Below are 23,418 nucleotides of genomic sequence, written 5' to 3'. Positions count from 1 at the left end.
TTGCCCTTTCTCACAAAGCTATTATTGCATTTCTATCAATTAACCACAACATCCTGTAGAAAGACACTGCTAAGTTTGATTCACCTTTGTGCAGGTGTTTAAATACAGTTACTGGTAGATCAGAATCAGAACACAACATCACTTTGTCAAACAAACTGGAATGCAGGAGAAGATATCACATAACGTACCGACAGGGTGACTGGAACAATATGCCGGTAAAACACATTTGTATGCCCGTGGAACACACATGTACAGTGCCTTCTTGAAAATATTCACACCCCTTGACTTTTTCCACATTTTGTGTTACAAAGCTGGATTAAAATGAATTTAATTGTAAAATTAAAATCTGTAAAAAAAAAAATACAGTAATATATCTTAATTAGATAAGTATTCAACTCCCTGAATCAATACATTTTAGCTTTTCATTTTGAATGAATTTGTTAATTTCAAAAAACAATTCCCCTTTGACATTATGGGGTATTGTTTGTAGGCCAGTGACCAAAAAATATACATTTTATTACATTTTAAATTCCGGCTGTAACAACAAAATGGGGAAAAAGTCAAGGGGTGTGAATACTTTCTGAAGGCACTGTAACTCTACATGGTCATCAAACGACTTCAAAGACAATTTGATCGTTAAAACCAGAGATCCTATAAATTACTACATGGTGTTCATTGTAAGCCTATGGTTAAAACCCTAAAGGAATCACATTCCCAATAGGTATAGAATGGCAGGGCTATGCTGCTACGCTAACTGGAATGTAATGGTCCCCAATGCCTGAAATATAACACTGGCCTGCCTCCCCACTGTAATGGAGAACGAATACTATCAACAAATCTTCTGGAAAATGGCAGTGAAAATTTTACAAATGAGATTTCAAGAAAAAAAATGTACATTTAACACTTTAATTTGATACATATACAGTATACTGTTTTCGTATCGTTAAGTGCAGAGACCCGACAGTGATGTCAAATTACAAAACAAAACACATCGATTATTCCATGAACAAGATTTTCGTTGTATACTGTAATTGATTTTTTTAAAGGATTACTATGCTGAAAAAATAGAAAAAAACATACAAAATACAAACGATTCCATTAAAAAGTAAGGTTGCTTTAAAAACTATTTGGTTGATACAGATATAGGATCTTAATTTGATCACCCTGTTGCAGAAATACTTGTAAAACTTGTAGTGTATTTACGGTTTAAAAAGTCGTCTGAAGTTTTGTAAATTTCCACGTAAAAATTTCAGACTTGATTTTACCTTATGAAAATATGTTCAGCCCTTACAAAAATGTCCATTAATTATAATCCACACATTTCATGTTACTTCAGGATTATTTTCCTGCTGTAGCTAACGTGCTCAAATTAAGATCCTACATCTGTAATAAATTGGCCCACCGGTAGATAGACATAATAATATGAATTCCTTGCTTCCTCTGTTGCTGGTATCACCATACATTGACATACATAGAAAATAATCACAGTTAATGTTTGTTGGTTCCTCCATAGGGTAACACTGTTTCTAAAAGATTTACACGAGTTGCACACACACAGTCTTACATGACGAGAACGCATGGTGCAGCACAGTTCAGAGGTGGTCGAGTGTGACTCGTTAGGAGTTATTTTCCACAGAACGGTGACGAAGCCAGTATGGATCACAAACTCGTCTCCCTGTCCAACTTTGAGTCCTTCCTCTTATGTCTTCTCTCGCAACCACTGGAAAACAAAAGGCTATGTGTCACAAACAGCATTAGAGGAGACACTACATACAGTATACCACTGAACTGACCAGCTGGATGGCATTGTGTATTGGAGCCCTGCATGGCAGAAATGTCACGCACTCCATTGACTTGGGGTAATATTACCATCATGCATAACCACCCTAGACATGCAGTTGTCCCCAACCACCACAGAGGCAAACCACACCAGAGCATGCTATGTGTGTGTGTGTGTGTCTGTCCACCATACACATGCATTCACATTCCCCACATTCACATGCCTTGGAACATTTGTTTAGACCTGAGTGCCAACTTTGAGTTGGTGGTTTCTACTGTGGATCTTTATGGGTCAAGAGATAACGGGTTGCTCCAGGGTACTTAAGACTGAAGTCCAACACTCAAACTACAGGCACACTTGCACGACAAAAGACCATCCCGTTCACACTGTCACCTCCACATCATACAATGATAAACTGCACATTGGTTCAAGAAAACTGCAATGGAGGGACAAGATATGTAACACCATGCCATTGAGGATTGGGATTCACTTACCTTTGGGATAATGAGCTTCTGAGAGGTTAGGAAGGGGAGCTTATGATGGGAATGGAATGAGAAAGGATAGGAGTCAAGATAGAAGTTAATGACCATCTATATCTCTACAACGAAGGGCAGGACAAAATCCACCTTTGATATCCACATTAAATATGTTTTACAGTATTCACATCATGAACAATAGAAAACAGGACAGTAGTTGAGATTGGACAAGTAAAATGGCCTGCGGCTAATATACAGGTCCAATAAATAGATAAAATGGCATTTTTTGGTGAAAGGTTTGTATTAATTGATTGATTGGTGGACATTCCAAACCTTTTGGAGCTTGGATCCTTCTTGGAGTTGTCACTGGGACTAATACTATTCCACACGTTCCCGAAGGAGCCTTTGGACATCTCATCGGAAATGTTCACCGTCGCGGGATCGCTCCTACAAAACACAAAACCAAGGATGCTCTGTCAGTCACTGCATGTTCTCATGGTCAAGACATCATCTGACATGTGTTGATGATTAGGCCCTGATCTTGAATTCTCTGAAATCGTGTCTGCTGTTGCTGGCACTAAAAAAGTGTGCTTGTGCCGCGGTGTTGACACAACTCATGCGCAACATGGCCCTCTATATAGATAGTCACCAAAACCTGTACCGGGTTTTTTTTAAACTAACTTTTTAGTGCCAACAGTCTCTGGATGTTTCGTTAGTTGGACTTACTTGTAATTTCCTTCCAGTGGCAAAGTAACTATCCCCTCCTCCTCCTCCACTATAATACTGGGCTCCTCCTGGAGAGAAGAAAGTGACTGTTAAATCACACACTATTGCACCACAAGCCCAGATGATTGATAGAGTCATAATGTGCTAACATATCTGTAAAGCTTCAGTATGTTTAAGAGCACCAAGTACTGCATACCTCTTCTTCTTCTCCTTCCTCTAGTTTCTTCTTCTTCCACTCAGGCATCAGGTCGTCCAGCCAGCTCAGCTCCTTCTTGGTGAACATGAAGTCCAGAAGCTTACGGATGAACACCAGAGCCAACACCTAGAGGAGAGAAGCAATCCTCCTTACATTCTCCTCCTGTCAACTAAGTGTGGTGAATGACATCGACACGTGCTGTACCTACTGTACGTAAAGCTTAAGGTGAATACCCCCCCCCCCCACCACCACCAACACGCCCACCCTACCCACCCAAACACAACCCCACCGTCCACACACACACGTTACCATCATGGGGAAGACGATGGCATAATTTGAGGTCTTGATGACCCACAGCAAGACCAGGCAGCTGAGCTGGATGATGGTGAAGAGGTGGACCTTCCTCAGGGGGACGTGTCTCAGGTAGATGAAGTCTGGCTGGTGCTTGGCCGGCATGCCAAACAGCTTGAGACGGTCAAAGAACTGGATACCTCTCAGCGAGGACGCTCCCATGTACAAGAACACTCCATAAAGTACAGGCATGGGGATAAACTGGAAACAGACAGACAGCTCTCCATTTAGTCTTCAACAGTTACTGTATGTATGCTCATGCACGTGCGCTTGGGTGCATGACTGTGCTAAAGTGTGTGTGTTGTAACTGATCTCATGTATATCTGAGGTCTGCCCTTTGACCTCGCACCTCCCTCACCTTGAGGACAGAGGTCATGAAGACGGAGCAGCCCATGAGTAGGAAGATCATGAGACCGGTGAAGCGCTGCTCTCTGATCCCCAGGAACTTGGGCTGTTCCCCGGGGGCCGAGCACTCTGACTCCAGCTTCAGGCTGTTGACGTGGGAGATGGAGAGCACGGTGGCTGCCACGAACCAGGGCAGGCCCATCACAGAACACACCCCCAGCATCACCCCCACCACAAACAGGTCCAGGTGGTAGCCACAACCCTTCTGTTGATGGGCACCAGAGATGTGGGGTTATAGCATCCATATTGCAGATATACAGGCAGTATATATATAATACATGAACAATAAGGAGATATACTGTATACTGTTCAGATCTTTAGTTATGGAGAAATGAGGAACAGTATGCAAGGCTTTAGTTGAAATGGCAGCCATAGCCAAATGGGAAAGAAATTAAATAGTCCCCAAAAAATGTTTGGTCAAAACCCCAAAATAGAATCAGCCTTTAGGGCTTTGACTGTTCATTATATTGTAATAATGACCTGTTACATTTTCAATTTCACATTTTAGCTGTGATCATTTTTACCATCGTATAGCAGTAAAAGCTGACAGTAGAATGACTTGAATTGGCAGCCATCACCTTCAGTTTGTGCTCCTTCCTGTTGATGATAACAGCAGTGATCTGTTGGTCCATGAAGATGAGGATGGTGCAGAGCAGCGCAGGGAGGACCGCGATTATAGTGGTCCACCACGGGTTGCGTCCTATTGGGTTCACTATCCAACCACGGTCGTCTCTGGTTGGCTGTGGGAGGGAGTGAACGTGATTTTTTTGTGTGTGTGTGTGTGTGTGTGTGCGTGTGTGTACTCACCTTGAACTTGTTGGGGACCTGCAGTTTGGGTGAGGGGATTCCCAGGGCATAGTCCACTAGGACCATGGTGAGGATGGTGATGAAGACAGCAAAGTCACTGATCTGGGCTCTCACCTGAAGAGCAAGAGACTCTCACAGTCAAACTAGGAACTGAGCTTATGGCCAATCTCCTATCGCTCAGTGTCATTTGAATACAAATGAATTGTCTGCTTTGTCTGTAAAGTCTTCACTTGTCCGCACGGTTGTTCCCATCTATCTTGTTCAGGTCGTTGTTGTAAAAGACAATGTGTTCTCAATGACTTACCTGGTTAAATAAAGGCAAACAATCATAATCATTATAATAACAAAGTGCAAGTAAATGTAGGATCTCTTAGATGCCACTAGGAGGCATCAATATACTGGAAAATCTATTCTTACTCATGCAGCACACAGCACACATTGACACATCATTGAAATAGAATGGGTAGATTTTCATATTATGACGCACCAGTAGGCGGTTGAACACGGATACATCCACCAAAGCCTGAGAGATTATTTGGCAAGCATCAATCAATCAAATATCATTGAAATCCCTGCACATGTGGCTACCGGTCCACATTCCTTGCACTCAGGAAGCATGAGGTGTAGTTGGACGTGCCTTGGTGGGGAAGTAGCGGCTGGTCTTGAACTCCTTGAGGAAAGCGGACATGAAGACAGTAGAGAAGAAGAGGACCGCGGACCAGAAGAGGACGTCAGGAATGTAGGGTCCGTGGGGGCCACAGGCGCTGCCCTCAAACTCCCCTCGGAACACAAAGCACTCCTACAGCAGATACAGAGAGATATGTGAGTGGAACTCCATACCCCATATGTTTCCTATGAAGTTAACAGGATAGACTGGCTGTCTTGCCTACTACAACTACATACTGTGTACTAACAGTACTACATACAAATATCAACATACTACTCATTCACACTGAGAAGTCATCATCTAATGCACAATCGCGCTTGTTCCCCGCTATTTGTTTATGTTTGATTATCAGCTGTTGTCAAACACACATGGGTGTGAAAAGACGATTCTCTTCCTCAATAGTGTGCAGCAAATTCTACTTGATGAAAAGCCGAACTGAGTCTGACATCCTGCCATTTAAAACATACACATTTATTTAAATTTCACATACAATAAAACTTTATATTTTCGCATACCCAAAAAAGTCTACTATTTAGAACGCAAGTATGGGTATTTGGACACGGCCACTGTAAGGTATAAGTTAACTAGATAGGAAAGATAATAAGACCCAGTCGAAGTTAGCCTCTGGTCCCAGATCTGTTTGCAGATAGCCAACTCTTACTGTATGGTTGCCACAACCATAGGCTTTACACACATAACAGATCTGGAACCAGGCTAATTGGAAATGCATTGGCACACTCAATGTTAGGTCAAATGTTTGTACATGCTGCACAGTGCTTATATTCTGTAGTACTCCACCACTGACATGTCATAGGAATGGCTCCACTATAAATATATTTCATGTCCTCTATGCACTGATTTGGACAGAATCAAAGTGCATGAGTGACTGGCCAATGCTGAACCATGCCTGTGTGAACCCAGTCATTCATGCACGCACGCATGCACTTTGGATTGCAATCCCATAGTGTGTGTGTGTGTGTGTGTGTGTGTGTGTGTGTGTGTGTGTGTGTGTGTGTGTGTGTGTGTGTGTGTGTGTGTGTGTGTGTGTGTGTGTGTGTGTGTGTGTGTGTGCATACAGTATGTGCATGCATGTGTGTGTGCATACGTGTGACAGAGTCACAGTGAATACTAAGAGAATGCTCTACGGTGACTGTTTCTCTACGGTGACTGTTTCTCTACGGTGACTGTTTCTCTACGGTGACTGTTTCTCTACGGTGACTGTTTCTCTACGGTGACTGTTTCTCTACGGTGACTGTTTCTCTACGGTGACTGTTTCTCTATGGTGACTGTTTCTCTACGGTGACTGTTTCTCTACGGTGACTGTACATGGTTAAATCCTGTTGAAATCCTGCCTACATGTCTTTAATCCTGTCACGCTGTTCTGTTCCCTCTGGGGAAACACATTGTACTATCCCTATAGCCTCACATCGCTCTCCATGGGATAGCTGTTTCACCATGAAAAATACACTTTATTTACACAATATAATATGTGTCGCAATTTGCTGATGAGTGATGTTTTAGAAGTAATTGAGTGAGGAGTGTTAGCTACATTTTACACATTTAACTAGGCAAGTCAGTTAAGAACAAATTCTTATTTATAATGACGGCCTACCAAATGGCAAAAGGCCTCCTGCGGGGACGGGGGCTGGGATTAAAAATAAAATAAAAATACTACAACACGACAAGAGAGACACCGCAACACTACATAAAGAGAGACCTAAGACAACAACATAGGAAGGCAGCAACACATGACAACACAGCATGGTAGCAACACAACTGGACAACAACATGGTAGCAACACATCATGGCAGCAGCACAACATGGTAGCAGCACAAAACACAGTACAAACATTATTGGGCACAGACAACAGCACAAATGGCAAGAAAGTAGAGACAACAATCATGTATCCATATTACTTCAGGGGGTGGTTATTGGTCAATAGTCCCCCATGGTGCCTGACCCTGCACTGCACTGTAATACTCCTGACCTCTAGAAGTTCATGTGATGATTGCACAGTGCAGCTGGTGCTCTGCTACAGAACGAGGTAGTCAGTGACCTTACAAAGCATGGCCTCATCCCCCTAAACCCAAGAGCTTTTAGGCTTCAAACCCCTCTTTACCTTGACCTCCATGCTGGTCCAGTTGACCTCTGATGCAGTGATGTTCCTGTCCTCCCAGTACCTCAGAGTGGAGTTGCTGGGAGCCTTTGGCTCCACACACGCACACCTGCCAGAGCACAACACACATATGCATGGATACACACACACACACACACACACACACACGCATAAACACACACATATAAACATTCACACACAAGCCCGCAGACACACACTTGCACAAGTACGTACACACGTGCACAAGTAAACACACACACTCGTCATGTTCCAGCCTCAGTCTACACATGTCAACACATTTAAGTCCTCTACTATATAAGTCGTTACACCTCAAAAAGCACAAGAAAGAGGATTTTGACACCCACTGTCTCAGATTGTTCTGAAATCTTTTTTGTAGTTAGAAACGGATAAGATTAACGTTCCTGAAATATTGTTTTGTTGAAATATAATTTGATCTCAGGGAAATTAAAGGATTGCACCCAAATTGGCCATTTTAATTTATTGGACTTATATGAGCAAAAGCAATTTGTTTTCTACCTAAAATAGCAAAGAAAATGTTGTGATCCATTTAATAAACACAAGAGACCAGCAAAATGGATAAAAGGGTGTGGTGGCAGTAGCAGGAACAGCGCCATCTAGTGGGCAAAACTTGGTACGTTCATACTAATTTATGGTATAGAATGCAAGTGACTTCAATGACTAATTTCTCTGAACAATGGGGAAAAGACATCACCAGATTCACAGGGAATACATTACAAAGAATGAAGAAGCAATACTCCAAGCAGCAGCTCCGTACTACGTGTCAGACATAGAGAACTGTTACTGTATACTGGTTGTTGGGGTGAGTTCGGTGTGGGATGTGGGGGTTCCGTGGATGGCTTTTATTGGATTCCTCATGTCTTACTCTTTGTTATGAAGAATTATGGTCCAAGTTGGATGTTAGGTACTATATTTATGAATCCTATAAATTAAAACAGCCAATTTGGGTGCAATCAATTAGCTTAATTTCTCAGAGATCAAATAATATTTCGACAAAATAATGTTTCAGGAATGTTAATATTATCTGTTTCTAACTACAGAAACAAGTTCAGAACAATCTGAGATGGTGGGTGACATGGCTTGACGAAATGACCCATAAGGATTCATCTCTATGACTTCACCAATGTTCGGAAAACATTAACTTGACCGTACATTACATCGACTTGGAACAATTACATCATGTATTAATGTATGTCCCTGGGTTTACACATGGGATTATTCAGCCTACTGCAATAATCTTGTAGCATTACCGAAAAACTGGATAAACTGCCCATATTGCCCATCTGTGCTTTGATGATGTAGCTAGCTAACACTAAAGCTGTGTACAGGACTCTGGTTTACTGTCTGTGTTTTGGCCCAAAAAAACTGGACTGTTTTCCACCTGCAGTATTGTAGGTGGAGTACTACTTACACTTACGAATGCTACTTAAACAAAGAACTACAATTTACTCCTACCACAACTAGTTCCACTTAAGATTAGCGGTAGTTAGTGGGGTACTGGTTCCATTAATGAGTACACTCTTAGAAAAAGGGTTCCAAAAGGGTTCTTTGGCTGTCCCCATAGGAGAACCCTTTTTGGTACGACCCTTTTGAGTTCCATGTAGAATCCCTCTGTGGAAAGGGTTCTACATGGTACCCAAAAGAGTTCTCCCTGGAAACAACAGGGTTCAACCTGGAACCAAAAAGGGTTCTTCAAAGGGTTCTCCCGGGGGGACACCCGAAGAACCCTTTTTGGTTCTAAATAGCAGATTTTTTTCTAAGATTATACTACAGGTTACGAGTACTAGTTTAATTTGTTGGCAGTTAAAGGAGTACTACTTCCCCCTATGAGTACTACAAGTTTACTAGTTGCACTTACAAGTACTGGTAGTTAGAGGAATACTAGTTCCACTTATGACTATTTGATACACTTACGAGTATTAATTCCACTAACTAACATTATTTCCATGACTTACGAGTACTGGGTGAGTTTCTGCAGGTTGTTGTTCATGTTGATGGGGTAGTGTTCCCCCAGGTGGATGAGTTTCTCCAGGGCCTCGTAGATGAAGATGATGCAGATGAGCGAGGCGAAGGCCTCCTCTGTGAAGCGGGTGATGTAACAGACCAGGGAGCTAGCGTCTGTAGCCACCAGGACCAGGCAGAGGAACGCCGTCCACAGACCGATACAGGCCCTCAGGGAGAGGTAGGACAGGTCATAGTCCCTGTGGACAAACACACACACGTGTAACTTGGTAGGACGCGAACCCCCCCCATATCCCACTAGGAAGGCCAACGTCTTAACCGTTAGACCAAAAGGACATTTCTTCATTTTTTATTTAACCTTTATTTAACTAGGCAAGTCATGCCTAGTCATGCCTACATACATGGACACACACACACACGCATGCGCACACACACGCACACACAATATGTGACTGCAATCCAAAGTGCGAGCGTGCATGAATGACTGGGTTCACAGAGACATGATTCAGCATGAGCCAGTCACTCGTGCACGCACTTTGACTCTGTCCAAATCTTTGCAGAGAGGAAATGGAGTCACTGACATGAAATATATTTATAGTGGAGCTGTCCATATGAAATGTCAGTGGTACAGTGCTACAGACATTGTACCTAACACTGTCTGCCAATATATTTCCAATTAGCCTGGTTCCAGATCTGTTCGCATATATAGCCATAGTCATAGTACCTGTTGACAAACACACACACGTGTAACTGGTGGGACGCGAACCCCCATCTCCCACTCGGAAGACCAACGTCTTAACTATTAGCCCAAAAGGACATTTCTTCTTGGGCCGAGGGTGTCACCAATTTTCACACGAGCGACACACACACGGACACACACACACACAACCTCAGAACAACCCGTATATTTAAAGTCTTCCCACATGCCAGGAACAATGTACTGTAGCCACGTCACAGTGATGAGAGCACCTAAGACAACGTGACAACATATCTGAAATGGGGCAAACTCACTTGCAGAATTTGAAGAGAATCTTCTCAAAGACTAGAACAGGGCCTGTGCTGCCTAGGATGGTGAGAGGCTGCCCAGCGAACAGGGAGTAGGCTATCCCCGTCATGGAGGCCCCGAACAGCGATTCAATTGCACTCTGGCCAAAAGGGGAAGTGACAGTAATGGGTTAATGGACCACAGGTTACATCGCACTTTCATAATAACTACACCTGTGAGTCTATGCAGTCTTTATTTGTTGAAGTTGGTTATCTACTAGGGGATACGGCAACCAAAACATAGCTATCCGTTTAGTTCAGCTTCATCAGGACACCATCGTGCTTACCTAACGTGTGAATATAAAAGTGCTTTATTGTTGTGCAGAACTCTGTCAGAAATGCAAAAACCAACAAACACATGAAGTAGGCCTTCAGAAAGTCTGTTCTTCTGCCATTCGTGATAACATGTTGTTAACGCAGCAAAGATGTGTCATGTAGTATGAGCGGTGTGTCTTACTATGCGTCCCTCGGTGGCTTCCCCCAGCAGTCCTCCGAAGGTGATGACAGGAGACATGCAGGCACAGTAGAGGAAAAGGAAGGAGGCCAGACACTGCAGGCTCAAAGCGTCCGTGTAGTCAGACAGGTAGTGGGGCGCCTTGCGCTTGATGTCCATGAAGAACCCTCCAAAGAACCTGGACATGACACACACATTAGCGCATGTACACGTACACACACAAACACCACCTTAGTGAACCAGCATCAAATACCACATGAAGTAAAAAGGAGTCAAATCTGTGTTCCCTTTCATTTTTCAGTTTCAATGGAAAAATGTATGCACCATAGTGTCACGCCCTAACCGTAGAGATCCTTTTATTCTCTATGTTTGTTTGGTCAGGGTGTGACTCGGGTGGGGAAGTCTATGATTTCTGGTTCTTTGTTTTTGGCAGGGTATGATTCTCAAACAGGGACAGCTGTCTATCGTTGTCTCTGATTGGGAATCATACTTAGGCAGCCTTTTTTCCTTTTCTCATTTGTGGGTTGTTGTCTTTGGTAGTGGCATGTATAGCCTTACAGAGCTTCACGTTCGTTTTGTTGTTTATTGTTTTTGTTGGCGACATTTAAAATAAAATAATGTACGCTTACCACGCTGCACCTTGGTCCGGTCATTTCCTTGACGACATTCGTGACAGAACAACCCACCACAAACGGACCAAGCGACGTGGCCGGGAGGAGCAGACAGAGTGGACATGGGAAGACATTCTGGAAGGAAAGGGATCCTGGACGTGGGAGGAGATCCTGGCTGGAAAGAAATCGCCTGCCGTGGAAGCAGGTGGAAGCAGCGAGGAAGGCGGAAGCAGCTAGTAAAGGGGCCCAGCATTACACAGGGTCACGGCTGGCAAGGAAGACCGGGAGGCCACTCTCCCCCAAAATCTGGGGGGGCACACATGGAGGTTGGCGGAGCTAACTCCCCGTGCTCACGGTAGGGAGCGTGGTACTGGTCAGGCACCGTGTTATGCGGTGAAGCGCACGGTGTCTCCAGTGCGCGTTCACAGCCCAGTGCGCTCTGAGCCAGCTCTCCGTATGTGTCGTGCTAGAGGGGGCATCCAGCTAGGACGGATTGTGCCAGCACAGCGCTCCTGGTCTCCGGTGCGCCTCTTTGGTCCAGGGCATCCTGCGCCGGCTCTGCGCACTGTGTCTCCTGTGCGCTATCACAGCCCAGTGCATCCTGTGCCTGCGCTCCGCACGTGCCGGGCCAAAGTGGGCATTCAGCCAGGACGAGTGGTGCCAGCTTTAAGCACCAGATCTCCAGTGCTCCCCCACAGCCCGGTTCGACCTGTGCCTGCTCCACGGACCAGGCCTCCAGTTTGTCTACCCAGCCTGGTGAGTCCTGTGCCTGCTCCAAGAACCAGGCCTCCAGTATGTCTCCCCAGCCTGGTGAGTCCTGTGCCTGCTCCAAGAACCAGGCCTCCAGTATGTCCACCTAGCCTGGTGAGTCCTGTGCCTGCTCCAAGAACCAGGCCTCCAGTAGGTCTCCCCAGCCTGGTGAGTCCTGTGCCTGCTCCACTGGCCAGTCCGGGGCCTGCAGAGAGGGTCCCCAGTCCGGGGCCTGCAGCGAGGGTCCCCAGTCCTGTGCCTGCTCCACGGGCCAGTCCGGGGCCTGCAGCGAGGGTCCCCAGTCCGGGGCCTGCAGAGAGGGTCCCCAGTCCGGGGCCTGCAGCGAGGGTCCCCAGTCTAGGGCCTGCAGAGAGGGTCCCCAGTCCGGGGCCTGCAGAGAGGGTCCCCAGTCCGGGGCCTGCAGTGAGGGTCCCCATTGAGAATCATACCCGGCCAAAAACAAAGAACCAGAAAGCATAGACTTTCCCACCCGAGTCACACCCTGACCAAACAAACATAGAGAATAAAAGGATCTCTACGGTCAGGGCGTGACAGTACCCCCCCCAAAGGTGCGGACTCCGGCCGCAAACCTGACACTATAGGGGAGGGTCCGGGTGGGCATCTATCTTGGTGGCGGCTCCGGTGCGGGACGCAGACCCCGCTCCACCTCTGGCTCCCCCCACTTTGGTGACACCTCTGGTGCGGGGACCCTCGTCGCCAACCCCGGACTGGGGACCCTCGCTGCAGGCCCCCCAGTCTGGGTTCGGGACAGCTGTCTATCGTTGTCTCTGATTGGGAATCAGACTTAGGCAGACTTTTTTCCTTTTCTCATTTATGGGTTGTTGTCTTTGGTAGTGGCATGTATAGCCTTACAGAGCTTCACGTTCGTTTTGTTGTTTATTGTTTTTGTTGGCGACATTTAAAATAAAAGAATGTACGCTTACATCGCTGCACCTTGGTCCGGTCATTTCCTTGACGACGTTCGTGACTCATAGTGTGTTTTTAAATGTTTCTTTTTTTGAACACATTCCCACAGGCCACACACTAGGAGGAGGGTTGGAGAGAGGAAACATTCTGATGTTAGAGGAAGCACATGGCGTCCTAGCCAGAGGCGGTTGCCGGGGTAACGGTGGGCATGACTGAGTGGTAATTCATCCGAGCGGGGATGGATGCTACGCTGTGGCCCTCCGGGAGATCATAGCTCGCAGCAGAACTGGGCTGCAGGCCAATCTACTGTACACGTCAGGATAAGTTCCTCAGAGACCTACTGTAGCAGGGAGCATCCTTTACAACTACATCACTTCAAATCCCACGACATACAGTATCCACTTACTACAACTACACATAGCCTACTGCCTCCCTCTAAATATACTGTATCACACTACTGCAGCTTCCTCCTCACGTTAGATACACTCTACTACACTACTGTAGATACCCAGAACACATGACACCTACAATAAAGTATTGTTAATAAAGTTGTAACATTGTATTGTGAGTGTCCGTCAGTACTCATAAGCTACTGCTAATAAGATACTAATACTTCATGATTTCATACATTATTTTGCACTGTTAAGTATTTATTAGGCATTTTCAGAGATTAGGCAACACTTTATTTACAGGATCAAAATGCTTACGAGCGAATGCTGTAGGCTATTAACTATTGAACTAATTATCGCCTATAAAACAGATTCAGGTCAGCACTTAGTTAATGCACACTTAGTGCTCGTATTATAAGTGGACATGTTACATGACGAACTAATAATAGCTTAATAAAATATTCAAAATCGGCTCTTAGTTAATGCACACAGTTAGTGCATTATATGTGGACATCAAATTGTACAATGAAGTGTTACCAAAATAGCTAAAGTGTTTTCGCCAGGGTTGTCGAGGCACATATTAATAAGTGATGCTGGTCTTATGTAGGAAAGTATGCATGGATGATTCCAAATGCATGTATCACAATGAATCAACCACAGCTCGTTTTGTGAACGCAGAGCTTGAGGAATGAGAGACCCATAAGGATCTGTGTTTTTTTTAAAGGGTGGCTAGATGTACTGCTGGGGACAGTGAGAGCCGGAGAGGAGACAAACAGGGGACTGAAAGACAAAGACAGAGAGGACCAAAGATGGTCCACAGTGCTGTAGATCACACTCACAGTGCTGTAGATCACACTCACAGTGCTGTAGATCACACTCACAGTGCTGTAGATCACACTCACAGTGCTGTAGATCACACTCACAGTGCTGTAGATCACACTCACAGTGCTGTAGATCACACTCACAGTGCTATAGATCACACTCACAGTGCTGTAGATCACACTCACAGTGCTGTAGATCACACTCACAGTGCTGTAGATCACACTCACAGTGCTGTAGATCACACTCACAGTGCTGTAGATCACACTCACAGTGCTATAGATCACACTCACAGTGCTATAGATCACACTCACAGTGCTATAGATCACACTCACAGTGCTGTAGATCACACTCACAGTGCTGTAGATCACACTCACAGTGCTATAGATCACACTCACAGTGCTGTAGATCACACTCACAGTGCTGTAGATCACACTCACAGTGCTATAGATCACACTCACAGTGCTGTAGATCACACTCACAGTGCTGTAGATCACACTCACAGTGCTGTAGATCACACTCACAGTGCTGTAGATCACACTCACAGTGCTATAGATCACACTCACAGTGCTATAGATCACACTCACAGTGCTATAGATCACACTCACAGTGCTGTAGATCACACTCACAGTGCTGTAGATCACACTCACAGTGCTGTAGATCACACTCACAGTGCTATAGATCACACTCACAGTGCTTGCCGGCCTAATCTCAGCCCAAACACACACACCACTTCCCTTCAACTTACAACCACCACACACACTCAAACCTACCTTCCTGTGCGCTGTAGCTCTGGGCCTCCATGGCCACCAGGTTCCTCTGCTTCTCCCAGATCTCCGTTGAGTAAAGGAGGGACCTTGCGCTTTTCCTGTGTGGTAATGAGTAGAGTTCAGAGGTCAGATGGAAAATAAATATTTATTTGCCAAAAATAGCTATATAATTTATTTTCTCCACTAGTAGGAATTGGCCTAAAATAGCCTGTCAGGCAAAACATTCCTTCCAACAACACAGGACTGATTTTTTAAGGACAAGCCGCCTGGCACGTACCAAAAACAGCTGATAATAGAAAAACAAAACAAATGGATTCGGAGGGAATTAGAACACGTCCTTGGGGTACACCAGCCGTTAAATCCGAGCACAGTTCAGATTGGGTTTAGCCAGTGATGCAGTTGGAAGCAAACTAACAGACGATGGCACAGGGTCAGAGCATCTCAAAATAAGTCTCTGGTTAGGGGTGATGTGATAGACACCACCAGGAAGAGGCTCACCTGAGAGGGCACGTTTTTGGGCGGCTCTATCCTGATGGAGGGGTCCCACTCCCCAGGTGGCAACACAGTCACCTGGTCCAGGAACTCATCGATGCCGGCCACCAGGTCGTTCCTGTCCTTGGCTTTATACGCCACGTCATGGAACACCTGGGAGGGGGCAGAGAGGGAATGGGGTTAACCTGTATGCGTCATCATGAGCTGTTATTAAACTTGGCTAACATAACCAAAGGCCACACAGGGAAAAGTACACACAGGACTACTGCAACGTGGCTACTTACCTCGTCTGTCATCAGAGTTGCGATGGATCGGCCAATCTCATGGTACTGTGGTCCTTTTCCCAGAGGCCCCAGCAGAATGAACAGGAACCTGAGGGAGAACACAGAAGAAGGTTTTAACCATGGTTTTACCTGAATAGAGTGCATCCACTCAGGAACTTACTCAATGCAAAAACACCAATCCCAATTTAGTTACGAACAAATAAAATTCATAGTATTAACCGCAATCATCTTTAAACAACAATATTTTAATAAAATGAGAGCGTGTGTGTCTGACCTGGTGGTGATGGGAACCTCAGCCAGGCCGTTGAGCAGCACGGCGGGACACAGACGGACAAAGGCCACCACAGGCTGCTCCAGGAACTCTAGCTCCCCCACCAGGACGTTGGATGCCTCTGCACCGGGGGGAATCTTCTTCATGAAGTGGAGGTCAATCTACAGACATGATAATCCTATTTAGCTAATAGGAGATAGGAAAATATGCTAAATAGGGTCGACTGAAATGAAGGCCAGGGGATCATGGATAGGCCCACTGAGAAATCTGTCATATATAGGCTACAGCAGATGTTTGGCTAGATACTGGGTTGTGACTAGAATCAGTGGGTTTATTATTCATTGAGCTACAGAGAAATGGCTAAACGCTTTGAGTGGGTCACACAGCATAGTAAATGCACTGGTCTAACACATACTAACTGGTGGTTAGCATAGTCACAGTAATGTAGCTACTAGCTAATGTACTGTATGTCGATGAAAAGTAGCATTGTGCTTAGTGGAAACGTTTGGGTGACCTGGTAGCCTGGTAGCCAACCTTGGTATTACAACAACCATAGGAGTTGGCTATACGGAACATAGGAAATATGGTGCGACCAGGCTCGGTGAGTGGGGCCTTAACTTGCTGAAGTCCACATGGCTGTTCTCCCGGCTGACATGTTCCTTGCCCTCTGTGGTGGCTGGCTGGGACTGGGGAGAGACTGTCTGACCTGGGAGACATCAGGACAGGAGAGAGCCAGCCTGTTAGTCACTCTCACTGGACAACATCCTGCACAGTATTCAGATTAAGGCTTTCAGTGTAACACTATAATCTAGATGAAATTCATCAATTGATTAATCCTACCTAGATTAATGAAGGAATGAGGCCTTGACGATAGTCTTTGTGATCAAAACGATGCACTTTCTACGTTGAATTTGCATGTAGTACTATTTTACTTTTGAAGGTTTGGTACTGCCCAAGAGGTTAGAGAAAACACGTGGAGATTATTAATGGATGTACAGGAGGTAATGAAGTGGATTTATGATTGGTTTTGGTTTTTGTAACATCTAAATGAGTTCCATTTGAGAAAAGCCCAGTCTCAGACTAGACTATAGGCGTCCTGGCTCGTTGCCTGTATAGATCTCCTCGTCTGGGTCCATTGTTGGGATAGGGCAGTAACCCTGGGCAACAGCCTGGTGGAAGCTGAAGCAAACTGTGTTCTGCTTAGCTCTACAAGGCAGGGATTGGCTGTCTGGATCTGAGTGGAGCGCCCACGTCAGGGGTGCTTTGACGGGGTGGGTCTTACAGATGGGGAAGGGGTGGTGGTGGAGGTGGACACACATGGAGGGCAGCACACACACAGAGGCCATGGCCGGCAGGAGAAGGCCTGTCTGAAGGTTCTGTCTGCGTGTGTTTGTGTCAGTCTTGGGGGGTGTCTTCGTCTTAAAGGTGCAAAAGAGGAGGGAGCTGTCGACTGGATGTGTAAACGAACACACAAACATGCACACAGACACAAGCAGACATATATATACACACATATATACATGCAAACAACACAGACACACACACATAAAGACACACACACACATAAAGACAGACAGACACACTCACAGACACACCCACACAAAAGGAGAGAATGTAGATAGTAGTTGAGCTATTAATCAGACAACACAGCAAGTCACACAGAGACAATACAGCACAACAATCAGAAAAGCCACAATACTGTGATTTGTGTGTGGTTGGTTGGTTGGTTGGTGTGTGATTGCTGTGTGATTGGTTGGTTGGTTGGTGTGTGATTGCTTGGTTGGTGTGTGATTGGTTGGTGTGTGATTGCTTGGTTGGTTGGTGTGTGATTGGTTGGTTGGTTGGTGTGTGATTGGTTGGTTGGTTGGTGTGTGATTGCTTGGTTGGTTGGTGTGTGATTGGTTGGTTAGTTGGTTGGTTGGTTAGCTCACCGTTCTTGTCCATAGAGTGGGGCTCGGAATGCTTCTTGCCGATGTCGGCGAAGGAGCGTACGATGGGGATGCGGTTGGCCAGCTTCTTGTGGTTCTGGTGGTGGTGCTGCTTCAGGAGCGCCTCACGGATCCTCCTCCTCACGTCCTCCCCCACCGCGGCCGACACCTCATGCTGGTCCAGGACCATATCTGAGAGAACACACACATAGATTGGTTAGGGGTTGACTGCCTTGCTCAAGAGCACAACGGCAGTAGTTGGCACCTGATATTCTAACTCCAGTAACTCTCCAGTTGCAGACTCATTCCCGTCAGATTTTCCCCGTCGACCCTCGGATTTGAACCGGCAACCTTCTGGCCACCCTCCAATCCAGCACCACTCTACGTACCGGCGATCTCTTCCAGTGAGTTGGCTCTCATGTCCAGCAGCACGGTGCCGTTGAGGATGCAGCTCCTCAGCTCAAACAGGCTATGAAGAGACAGGGTGGCTACGTAGGGCTTGCTCCAACGCTCGCCTCCATCCTCCACGTCCTCCTCAAACTTCAGCCACCTACACACACAAACAGATACGCATAAGACAAAAACGGACACCTGATTGGCTGTGGAGCTGAAGCGGGTCGTGCGATTGGTTACCTGGCGGTCTCCTTCCACTCTGCGTCCTCGCCCTCTCTCAGGCAGATCTCATCCAGCTCAGTGAAGAGGGCGTGAGATATGTGCTCCTCATCACCATCCTCTGTCCCCAGCAGGAACTGCACCCTCTGGGCAGGAGTGTCTGCTGTAGAGGGGTAGTGGAGGAGGAGGAGAGAGTTGGGGGGGTGGAGAGGGGGGAAGAAAGGGAGAGGGTGGAAAATGAGAAAGAGGGTGGAGAGAGAAAGAGAGAAAGAGAGAGAGAAAGAGAGACAGATAGAGAGAAAGCAAGAGAAATAGAGCGAGATAGAAAAAGAGAGAGATGGAGAGAAAGAAAGGGATAAAAAAGAGAGAAAGAGAGAGCGAGAGAGAGAGAGAGGAGTGCAGAGAAGTGGTGTGAAGAGACACCAATCAATGTAGCCTGGGTGCCAGTCTGTTCTGCACTCTTGCCAACGATCTGGCCTCGCGGTAATATCAACGGTCATTATGCAGACGGATTTTGTGCGGGGTCACCGATTTAGTTTAAGAAATTTGACATGAGCTAGCAACTATTTGTCAGGATAGACAAATAGCAGTTGCTTAGCAACTTGAGAAAAAAAAGGATTTTAGTCCAAAGTGATATAATTCCAATATTTGCATAACCCTTGTATATTTGCAGAACCCAATATTTGCATAACCATTGCGTTATTGAATCAGGATCACATCTTCTGTTCTCTTTTGGCTCATTAATGATAGTTGGCAAGAGCACACAGAGATCTGAGACCTGACTAGTGTCAATGACAGAGAAACAAGAACAAATGACAAGTCACACATTTTCACTGGGAACATTTTGTCAGTACACTGCCCCCATAGACTTACAGTTCACTCTTAGATAATTTTTTGGGGATGAACCCTTGTTGGTTCCAGGTAAAACCCTTGTTGGTTCCATGTAAAACCCTTGTTGGTTCCAAGTAAAACCCTTGTTGGTTCCAGGTAAAACCCTTGTTGGTTCCAGGTAAAACCCTTGTTGGTTCCAGGTAAAACCCTTGATGGTTCCAGGTAAAACCCTTGTTGGTTCCAGGTAAAACCCTTTTGGTTCCAGGTAAAACCCTTGTTGGTTCCAGGTAAAACCCTTTTGGTTCCAAATAGAACCGGTTTGGGTTCCATGTGGAACCCTTTCCACAGAGGGTTCTGCATGGAACCCAAATTGGTTCTACACGGAACCAAAAGGGGTTTTACATTTAACCAAAAAGGGTTTCCCTATGAGGACAGCTGAAGAACCCTTTTGGAACCCTTTTTCAAAGAGTGTTGTTTGGTCACATTTTCACAGGGAACCTTCTTTGCAGCACACTCCCCCCATAGACTTACTGTGGGAGGGTGATTCTCTGCCATCGCCGTCCACCCCAGATTCCCTCTCTTTGGATCTCTTCCTGCTGTTTTTGTTGTGGCCGCCATGGTGACGGTGACGTCGGTGGGACTTCCTCCCAAGGGGAACATGGACCCCGATGTAAAGAGTCCGGTGGCCTGGGGACACGATGAAAACGTGGCAAACTATAATCACTATAACCCCAGAAATGTAGGGCCTACAACCACAGGGCCTACAATAAATGCATTTACTAAAATGTACTTTTAAAATGTGATGCATTCGTTAGAACGCATGGCCCTGATGGAAGAAAAAAAATAACTTGGGTCAGATTCATACAAAATAAATGACAATTTAGTGTCAGATGGAAATGAAATACTGAATCACTGCAATGATAACACACCCTTTCTCACTCTCTCTCGTTCTCACCCCCCCTCCATCTTTCTCTCTCCCTCGTTATATGCCACACTCTCTTCCCTGTTCCTTACTCTCTCTCTCTGCCATGGTGAGCATAATCTATTCTGACTCCAATGCTGAGCTAGAACAACCAAAATGGCCTGCCCTATAGGTCTCAAACCAACTCTGGGAGAGCTAGGGTGCACATGGTGACATGGACAAGACCCTGGCCACTCATCTCTCTGTCATATCTCTGTCCCTACCTCCAGGTCTGCTCTAACAGCACTACTCAGTGGAAGTACTGTTTAACAAAAACAACCATGCACAAAAACTAAGGCAGTAAGTCAAGGACAGGATGATTCTAGCAATATGTCTCCCTGAAACGTCATGTGTGACAGCCTTAGCGTGTGGCCTGTTACAGTCACAACAACAACAACAACAACAAAATGAACCTCTGAGTCAGCCGGCAACACACTGACATCAACAAAACATCTAACATGGTATATCACAGTGCAATAGAGTATATCTCCCTTTGAATGTGTGGTAGAGACTATTATGAAAGACAATAGGGCAGCCTAGGACATGCCTGGTTGAAACACTGAGGACCCCGGAGGACCCTGGCTGCAGCTTACAGTCTGTGAGTCAAGATGGGAGGTTTTCTCTAAAACATCCCTCACGCCTGTGAACTTCCGAGTGTGATGGAACGTCTGTTCTCTCTACTACACCAGAGCAAATACAGTGTCACAGTTTCCACTGCAGGCAGAACAAATAATCATGGCAACCGTGAGTGTCTGAGAAAGGTCACAGGGTGCATTCTCCTTCCACCCATAAGTGATATGAAGTCACAGACTATGTAAAAGCAGAATAGGGTTAGGTAGAGGTGGAGACAAGGGGAGAAAGCCGGTTTAGACTAATTGAGATGCATCCCTTAAGCTGTTAATGTTGACTCACCTTCCAGCTCCTCCTTCTCAAAGTTGGTGTTGAGCATGGAGCGAGTGCCCCCTCTGTCCAGCACCGCCTCCTCATCAGTCCTCTATAGAAGACAGAGGCAGGGGGAGAGAGAGAGAGAGAACGATGAGAGAGAAAGAGAACGATAAAGAGAGAGAGAGAGATAAAGAGAGAGATAAAGAGAGAAAGAGAGAGAGAAAGAGATAAAGAGAGAGAGAAAGAGAGAGAGAAAGAGAGAAAGATAAAGAGAGATAGAGAGATAAAGAGAGAGATAAAGAGAGAGAGAGATAAAGATAAAGAGAGAGAGAGATAAAGAGAGAGAGAAAGAGATAAAGATAGAGGGAGAGCGAAAGAGAGAGAGGGGAGAGGGGAGAGAAGAGAGAGAGAGAAAGCGAGAGAAGAGAGAGAGAGAAAGCGAGAGAGAGAGAGAGAGAGAGAAAGCGAGAGAGAGAGAAAGCGAGAGAGAGAGAGAAAGCGAGAGAGAGAGAGAGAGAAAGAGAAAGCGAGAGAGAGAGAGAGAGAAAGAGAAAGCGAGAGAGAGAGAGAAAGCGAGAGAGAGAGAGAGAGAAAGCGAGAGAGAGAGAGAGAGAGAGAGAGAGAGAAAGCGAGAGAGAGAGAAAGCGAGAGAGAGAGAGAGAGAGAGAGAGAGATGAAGTCGGGCCGATAAGGCCCCCATTAACATCGACGGGGCTGTAGTGGAGCGGGTCGAGAGTTTCAAGTTCCTTGGTCACATCACCAACAAACTATCATGGTCCAAACGACTTAATATGCACATGTATTTACAATATAAAGAGAACCATTCCTTTGCACATCAAGAGACTTTCACAGAAAAAGCTCAGAGTGCTGTTTTTTTAACGGGCCTAACACACGAGTGGTGAATTTGTCCCAGTGACCATTCCACCATGTCAAAACGACCAATCTGTACATAGAACCACATTTGAATTTTTAAAAAGCTACAACTCTTATATAACAGGCCTCTGGCGTCCTGCCTTCCTCCTGCTGCAAGAGGATGAATCCTTAAATAAACACACAGCAGCTTCATGAGGCTAACTTCATCAGACAGTCACCATGGCAACTAATGTGGCCAATCACAATTTTTATGAATTCACGTTCCCTGACTACCCAGATAGCTTTATTGTTTTAGTCCCGTTTTTCTTTTTTACAAGGATGCTTCCTCATGCATGTGGTCAGATAAATACTGACTCTCACACAGCTGCCGAGAGGAACACTGTTGTTGACCCAACAGACCATCCTGATAATGGCTAGGTTTGTTGTAGGAGAAATACTGGTTGTGGGGTCGAGGGTCTCAAGAGGGTTGATGGTGTGTGTGTGTGTGTGTGTGTGTGTGTGTGTGTGTGTGTGTGTGTGTGTGTGTGTGTGTGTGTGTGTGTGTGTGTGTGTGTGTGTGTGTGTGTGTGTGTGTGTGTGTGTGCGTGCGAGCGAGCATTTATACTGTGTCTATGTACTATTCGCTTAGTGAGTGTTCCCAAAATAACATGTTTCTGTCCAGGGGGTTATAGGCTTAATCTTTTTGCCAAATAACATGAGGTGACATAGGAGGTTCTGGGTGCCAGTGTTAAGCTGGTAAAACATGAGAGTCAGGGCTATACTCACAGATGCTGAGTAATGCTAGTTAATTCACTTTGGTAATCAGCCACACTTCCTTCACAATCATCTCTGAGCACAAGTCAATGCTACACTCAAAACATTTCCGGTCACTGCTGAGCTTTTCCATATTGCATCATTTGACAATCTAATCAGACTAGAATGTAATCAGCACTTAACGTGATTGGAAAACAGTGAATCTACAGCACTTCGGTTAGACGGTGTAGAACCATACG

General features: G+C 45.6%; 1 protein-coding gene across 1 annotated transcript; it reads right to left on the bottom strand.

The window, feature by feature from the left end:
* Positions 1-1,648: 1,648 nt before the first annotated feature.
* On the bottom strand, positions 1,649-21,650 carry LOC120033420 (sodium-driven chloride bicarbonate exchanger-like). The gene is made up of 23 exons (XM_038979776.1): positions 21,581-21,650; positions 18,898-19,036; positions 18,654-18,814; positions 18,268-18,456; positions 16,930-17,042; positions 16,340-16,497; positions 16,066-16,153; positions 15,788-15,934; positions 15,293-15,387; positions 11,027-11,201; positions 10,537-10,670; positions 9,519-9,764; positions 7,528-7,633; positions 5,379-5,540; positions 4,742-4,855; positions 4,513-4,674; positions 3,888-4,139; positions 3,488-3,730; positions 3,179-3,304; positions 2,983-3,047; positions 2,590-2,703; positions 2,275-2,313; positions 1,649-1,720 (listed from the first exon to the last, which is right to left on the bottom strand). The coding sequence occupies exons 1-22, from the start codon at positions 21,615-21,617 to the stop codon at positions 2,301-2,303; spliced, it is 3,039 nt and encodes a 1,012-aa protein (XP_038835704.1). The 5' UTR covers positions 21,618-21,650; the 3' UTR covers positions 1,649-1,720; positions 2,275-2,300.
* Between the last annotated feature and the right edge of the window lie 1,768 nt (positions 21,651-23,418).

The sequence above is a fragment of the Salvelinus namaycush genome, chromosome 40 (genome assembly GCF_016432855.1).
Source record: "Salvelinus namaycush isolate Seneca chromosome 40, SaNama_1.0, whole genome shotgun sequence".
NCBI classification, from domain to species: domain Eukaryota; kingdom Metazoa; phylum Chordata; class Actinopteri; order Salmoniformes; family Salmonidae; genus Salvelinus; species Salvelinus namaycush.
This window is presented reverse-complemented; position numbering and strand designations above follow the sequence as displayed.

What these genes read in the sequence shown, in the direction of transcription:
- LOC120033420 (XM_038979776.1), bottom strand. Translation starts at nt 21,617, where the DNA reads ATGCTCAACACCAACTTTGAGAAGGAGGAGCTGGAAG. An exon ending in CAACTCTGATGACAGACGAG is followed by an intron (nt 15,935 to 16,065) that starts GTAAGTAGCCAC and finishes GCCCCCTCCCAG; the next exon opens with GTGTTCCATGACGTGGCGTA. An exon ending in GGACCAGCATGGAGGTCAAG is followed by an intron (nt 5,541 to 7,527) that starts GTAAAGAGGGGT and finishes TATCTGCTGTAG; the next exon opens with GAGTGCTTTGTGTTCCGAGG.